Below are 7446 nucleotides of genomic sequence, written 5' to 3'. Positions count from 1 at the left end.
GAGACCCCGATGAGGACGACGAGCATGCAGATGAGCTTCCCTGAGACGGTTTCTGACAGTTTGTGCAGAAATTCTTTGGTTATGCAAACCGATTGTTGCAGCAGCTGGTGGCTGGTCTCAGACGATCTTGGAGGTGAAGATGCTGGATGTGGAGCTACTGGGCTGGTGTGGTTACACGTGGTCTGCGGTTGTGAGGCCGGTTGGATGTACTGTCAAATTCTCTGAAACGCCTTTGGAGACGGCTTATGGTAGAGAAATGAACATTCAATTCACGGGCAACAGCTCTGGTGGACATTCCTGCAGTCAGCATGCCAATTGCACGCTCCCTCAAAACTTGCGACATCTGTGGCATTGTGCTGTGTGATAAAACTGCACGTTTTAGAGTGGCCTTTTATTGTGGCCAGCCTAAGGCACACCTGTGCAATAATCATGCTGTCTAATCAGCATCTTGATATGCCACACCTGTGAGGTGGATGGATTATCTCGGCAAAGGAGAAGTGCTCACTAACACAGATTTAGACAGATTTGTGAACAATATTTGAGAGAAATAGGCCTTTTGTGTACATAGAAAAAGTCTTAGATCTTTGAGTTCAGCTCATGAAAAATGGGGGCAAAAACAAAAGTGTTGCGTTTATTTTGTTCAGTGTAAATCACAACGATGTAAAATTAAATAATTTTAAAATAAAACTAAAAAAATTTATATTTCATTTGTTTGCATGCATGTCATGTGACCATTAACCAATGTCAGAGAACTGTGTGATACGTAATTAAAATATTTAAAATCTTAGGGGAACTTCAAGTAAATATATCAGGTGAAAGAGGATCAGATGACAAACAAGTTTGGGAATCCCAGCATTACATGTAAATAAGAAATAACGTGAATTTTGCATTTGAATGTGTTTGAAAGACAAAAGCCTTCCAAAGACCTAGTAATGCACGGTTAAATAACCCACTGAGTGATAATTCAAATAAAAATGTGTTCATCAGAAGTTGATGCAATGCTGAAACGCTTCTTAAACCTGAAATGATTTTTGTAAATCCAGAGCTCAAATGTAGCACCCGACTAAAGACTGATCTCTGTGTGAATGTCCACAGACCTTCTGAGTGTATGTAAGTGGTAGGCTATTTTAGAAAGGAAGATTTAAAAGAGGAATTAGGGAGAATCAATACATTATGAAGCATTAATTGCTATTGTGTGAATAATAGGTAATCATGTAATCAATAAAAAAGTAACTAGTCTTGATTCTGAGTATTTTGAAATGTAATTTAATCAATTTACAAGTATTTTAATATTTGGAATCAGATTACATAATCCCGTTTACATGTAATCAGTTACTACCCAGCTCTGCATATAATCATTTTATGATTGGTTGCTCATATGCTTATCTTTCATTTAGTTTGAGCTGTACAGTATAGTTAATCAAGTCAGAAACATCCACCGGCCTGTTCTTGGGAATCGATCCCAGGTTGCTCTTAGAAGAGTTCTGCCACATCTGGCCCAGCTAACTTTTTTTTTTTTTTGGCATGCTAATACTTTAGGAAATGTGTGTTTTTTAAGTTAATATTTGGCAGTGGTACACAGCAGGGCTGTGTGTTAAATTAGTTTTTATTTTTCTTAATAAGCTACTTTACATTGACAAGCTGCACTGATAATGTGTCCGACTGGGGCGCACTTAATGTGCTTATGAACAGCCTGTACTTACCCGGGTCCCCCTGGTCTCCAGCGGGCCCTTCGATGGCTTTACCTACAGGCCCCTTGTCACCTGGCTCGCCCACGTCCCCTGCAGAATTAAGATACATACAAATTCATTCTGGAATGTGGTTTATGAATTCATATTAGGATAAAACATTCTTCCTGGATTCATACACGTAACAGCAAATATTTTTCACAGCTGTGAGAAGGTTTTTTACAGCCATTTCTCAATACTCTGGTCACTTTCAAAACTCTTCAACAAATGATCCACACAGACTGCTGCTGTGCTCACTATCACTGCTTTGACACAAAACACTCAATGATCAAATCTTTCAAACATCACCAAAACTACATGCACCTATACAAATGAGGAAACTTGGAAATCATTGCAATAACATTTTTTTCTGTTTTGCATTCTGGATGAGAAATGTACTGCTGTGCCGAGCTAAAGTTTGGTAGGGAGAACTGTGTGAAGAGTTTTGAAAGAGTTACCTAAGTGTTGAAAAATGTGTCTTTGCAATTGTAAAAAAAAAACTGTAATACTCTGCTTGAAAGCACACTCGTGTTATATTCTATCCACCTTATTTTTCCCGTAAGAGTAAATTTAATGTGTCTGGCTTCCGGTGTCACCCGCTTCCAGCTATTTTTAGCTGTACAAAACACCTTGTTTTGCGGCTTGATATTTCAAACTGGTGTCTTACCATATTATTTTCTTCTCGTTATTTCCCTACAGCAGTTAATGAACCGGAAGTCTCGCACATTGACAGAAAACGGATTACTTCCACACTGAAAAATAAGGTGGATAGGTGCAGATAAAGCCTGTCCTGAGGAAATATGGGTAGCACTTTATAATAAGGTTCTGTTTAATACCATTAGTTAACTACATTAGTTAACATGAACTAACAATAAAAAGTCATTATATAGCATTTTACATATACAATAGTAATTTTATCATGAACCAAAATCAAAAGTTGTCTTTATATTATTTAATGGACCTGAGCTAACAATGAACAGTTGAATTGAACTAACATAAACAAAGATTAATATATACTCTTAACAAATGCACTGCATTAACTAACTATAATTGCAACCTTAATGACATTGCATTGTACACTTTTATCCTTTTAGCCATTTGTTTAATAAAAAAGCACAACATGACCCGTCTCTCACCTCGAGGACCAGGATCACCGAGATCTCCCGGCAGCCCTCTGTAACCTGGCGGGCCAAGGGCTCCAGGGTGACCGATGGATCCAACCTCTCCTTGCTTCCCTGGAGGCCCGGCTGGTCCAGGCCGTCCCACGGCACCAGGAGCCAGAGGTCTTCTCAGGTTAGCAGCGAGCTGAGCCATCTGATCTGAGATCAACACCAGCAATACACTACAGGCTGCATCGTGAAGCTGCATCAATAAATGCCGTTTATGGGTGAACAAAGGTCTTACCATCGATCATCGAGCTACACAGTTCTCTGATGTGCTGCTCACTAGCCAGTTTCCCCTGCAACATAATCACAACAGCACTCCTGAGACATATTCTGTGTTTACAGCGCAGTACCAACATGTATCGTCTGGCAGGTGCTTACAGGAACACCAGTCTTTCCAGAGACCCCTGGAAAACCTTGCTCTCCTTGGAATCCCATCGGTCCTGGTTTTCCAGGTGCGCCTCTGGCTCCGGTCTCTCCCTGTGGTCCTACAACTCCTTTGGCTCCCAGCTCGCCACGCTTACCGGACTAAGACACAGGGAAAACCACACGGATTGTCCTCAGGTAGCAGCATAAAATGTTTTGCATTTGGTCCCAGATGCAGTAAGTTCATCACTCCAGACAAGCTGTGCACCATATAAGAGCTATGACGTGTTTGACTACTACTACAGCTGAGGTCACAAGGTTGCATACCCCTTGTAGACTCTGCAAGATGTTTATCATTTTAAAAAGCTTATTTATCGTTGGCACCAATAGCCTTGTGGGCAGCATGCCGACATACTGTGTTGCGCTTTCGGCGTCCCGACTCGAGGACCCTTCCTGATCCCATCCCCTTCTCTCTCCCTCTTTACTTCCTGTCATTATGCTACTATCATATCAAAATAAAGGCAAAAATGCCAAAAATAAGTAAAAAAAAAGTTTGTTTATTTTTTAAAGTACTGTCCTGATTAAGCTATTTTACATACATGCCACATGACACAATGATAACTGAACTGACACAAATGATCCTGTAGAGAAGTGTTTTCTTGCACACTCTTTGGTTTTCCTGCTCCACATTACATCTCTTCCCAACATCTTCAGCTCTTATCACGAGGATAATTAAGGGACTCGCACTACTATTACACAAGGTGCAGACATTCATTGATGCTCAATTAGGAAACACATTACAAGAACAATTAGCGCTGTTCTTCACAATCTACATACGATATTTACATATCCCACACAGGATAGTAAAATACTGTAGAAAAAAAAAAAGATTATTATTTTTTTATTTCAAAATTAAAATACTAATAATTCACAGCAGTTATGAAGTAGGTAGCGCTGCTGCTTCACAGAAAGAAGGTTCAAGTCCCAGGAGACATTGTCTGTGTGATGTCTGCGTGGATGTCCTCAGGGTGCCCTGTTTTCCCCCTCAATCCAAAGACATGCAAAACTGGTGATACTAAATGTACTCACAATCTACAAAACTGAAATTCACTCACAATCGTCTTGCTTAATAGGTTCTCTACTTGTAATCTGTCGAGCTCCATTTTTAGCTAACATTTAAATACTCTCTTCATTCTTAAAACCCTCCTCCTCCCCAGCACCACTTTTCTAGATCTACATATGTGCATTTACATATGTTCATTTGCTTTAGCAGTAGCAAGTAGAACAAATACATTGAGTTGACACATGATAAATGTTTATTCATGATTGAGACTATGTAGCTACTATTTTCTAAAAGCAATAAAACACTTGAGACCACGATAAACGACACCCATAGTACTTAACAGAGTAACTGACCTTATCTGATATCAGCACTAATTTAATTCCATACTTGATGATATATCAAAATAAAATTGTTATGGCGATATGGCTGAGTGTGATTGTCAGATTGTCAGACAACACAGGTGGCAATTTAATTAAATATACTGCATTCCCGGTTTCAAGCGTGACATTTCCACACCTGTAGTTCATGATACAGTGTTTGAGCATCTGAGAATGGTTTGGTTCATTTACTGTGAATCGAGCTGTTCTGAGATACTAGCTGTATTTCCATCCAAAGATGCGAATTTAACTTATGTGCAAAACTAGAATATCGCATAAAACATTTGCAATTAAAGTGCTCTCGTTTCCATCCAGCGAGTCAAAGAGAACAAAATCATCACTTCCTGAGAAGCTACTGAATATAATAAATTACTTGCGCCTCAGAGCGAGCAGACGAAACACAATAAATGCGGTCATTGCTTTTAGAGGTGGATGCCTGATCTTTGGGAACGCAGTCGTGTAAGACAGTAATTACACATAAATACTTTGATGACAGACTTTGCTCAGGCATTTCAGAACGACCAAAACAACATATAGATGCTGTGAACGAGATCGGTCCGCTGGTTAGTCAGGTTATCCCGTCTCATAGTCACATTACTTTTTTGATGCGCATGGAGGAATTTATTCGGTAAATGTGTTTCCATCATAGTTTATGCGCATTTTTTCTTATCGGATAAAAAGTTTATTCTACTCAATTGTGTGCATACATTTTTTATGCGCATTTTTAGCATTTGTGTGCATCTCGGCGTTTCCATCCAGTGTTTTTTTATGCGCTATTCCAAAATGTGCATAACAATAGATGGATGGAAACATAGCTACTGATATCATGGGCTGCATGAACACAGAGCTGAGCTTCACTCTGAAACTCAAAATTATTTTTCTTTGTCGGCAACCCACTAAAATAAAAGCTTGATGGTTTACCCTTTGAAAATGAAGAAATGAAAGGGATAGTTCTGCCATCATTTACTCACCCTTAAGTTGTTCCAAACCTGTAAGAGATTATTTCTTCTGTGAAAGAAAAGAAAGGACAAAAGAAGAATGAAGAATGTTGATAACTAAACAGTTGTCGGTAGCCATTGAATTCCATAGCATTTTTGGTCCATACTACGGAAGTCAGTGGCTACCAGCAGCTGTTTGGTTACCAACATTCTTCAAAATATCTTATTTTATGTTCTGCAGAAGAAAAGAAACTCACACGTTTGGAACATAATGAGGGAGAGTAAATGATGACAGAACTTTCATTTTGGCGTGAACTATTCATTTAATACATCAATATTAGTATTGTAATTTTACTTTTGTTAAAATTACTTTTTTATTATTATTACTATCTATTTATCATTTTGTTTTTATTTCGTAATATCACGATAATAAAACACAATATTATAATTAGGGATGTGCGGGTCTAGTCGACTAAACGGTACAGCTCCCACTAGTCGACACTGAAAACAATAGTCGATTACACGACAGAAAAAAAAAACATGATTTTATCATTCAAATTACCGTCATTTTAACATTGCATTTAACACATTTTTAATAGCAAGAAGTATTTCAAATATAGGCTATTATATATGCTACACGCACGCACAGTTTTTTTTTCTTACCATCTTTTGGGGGTTTCTTGCTTAGTCGACTAGTCGGATACAAAACTTTCGTTTAAACGTCAGTCAAATTAGTCGCCGCGCACATCCCTAATTATAATCACTAATAACAATAAAATTAATTACAACCACAATTGTATTTTATAGTCATACTGAACTGGTCAAAAACAATGGGAATGTGGCCTACAAAAAAGAGTGTAAAAAGTTTTTTTTTTTTTTTTACCTGAAGTGGTTGATGAAAGAGATTTGAGCTGGTTCTTGTAAATCTTCAGAGTAAAAATACATTTTCATCTCTTTATTATTTTTATTTTCTATATAGATGCACTCCCTAACAAAATCACCCCACTAACTCTAGAATGATTCATTCTTTTTAAATATAGCTCTTCAAATAGTCTGGTGAAAATTACTGTATTTTATATATATATATACAGTGCCGCTTGAAAGTTTGTGTACCCTTTAGAATTTTCTATATTTCTGCATAAATATGACTCAAAACATAATCAGACTTTCGCACAAGTCCTGAAAGTTGACAAAGAGAACCCAAACAAACAAGTGAGACAAAAATATCTTCTGTGAAGATATCTTCTTTGTCATTTATTTATTCAGGAAAATGATCCAATATTACATATCTGTGAGCGGCAAAAGTATGTGAATCTCTAGGATTAGCTGTTAGTTTGAGGATGAAATTAGAGTCCATCTGTTCAGAGGTGTTTTTAATCAGTGAGATGACTATCAGGTGTCAGTGTGTGCCCTCTTTTATTTAAAGAACAGGGATCTATCAAAGTTTGGTCACGTTTGTGGAAGTGTATCATTGCACAAACAAATGAGATATCTGAGGACCTCAGAAAAAGAGTTGCTGTTGCTCATCAGGCTAGAAAAGGTTTCAAAGCCATCTCTAAAGAGTTTGGACTCCACCAATTCACAGTCAGACAGATTGTGTAAAAATGGAGGAAATTCAAGACCACTGTTACCCTCCCCAGGAGTGGTCCACCAACAAAAAACACTCTAAAAGCAAGACGTGTAAAAGTAACAAAGCCTTTCTCACATTGGCTAATGTTAATGTTTATGAGCCCATCATCAGGAGAACACTGAACAACCATGGTGTCCATGGCAGAGTCGCAAGGAGAAAATCACTGCTCTCCAAAAAGAAAA

General features: G+C 38.0%; 1 protein-coding gene across 1 annotated transcript in view; it reads right to left on the bottom strand.

The window, feature by feature from the left end:
• LOC107680173 (collagen alpha-3(IX) chain-like) overlaps window positions 1-7446 on the bottom strand; it is a 30254-nt gene that overhangs the window by 1813 nt on the left and 20995 nt on the right. Inside the window, exons 28-31 of the mRNA XM_016475960.1 lie at window positions 3272-3418; window positions 3132-3186; window positions 2864-3046; window positions 1704-1781 (exon numbers count right to left, since the gene is read on the bottom strand). Of these exons, the coding sequence (XP_016331446.1) occupies window positions 1704-1781; window positions 2864-3046; window positions 3132-3186; window positions 3272-3418 (463 nt within the window). The remainder of the gene's footprint in view (window positions 1-1703; window positions 1782-2863; window positions 3047-3131; window positions 3187-3271; window positions 3419-7446) is intronic.

This window comes from Sinocyclocheilus anshuiensis, unplaced genomic scaffold (genome assembly GCF_001515605.1).
Source record: "Sinocyclocheilus anshuiensis isolate Anshui unplaced genomic scaffold, SAMN03320099.WGS_v1.1 scaffold1330, whole genome shotgun sequence".
Lineage (NCBI taxonomy): Eukaryota > Metazoa > Chordata > Actinopteri > Cypriniformes > Cyprinidae > Sinocyclocheilus > Sinocyclocheilus anshuiensis.
This window is presented reverse-complemented; position numbering and strand designations above follow the sequence as displayed.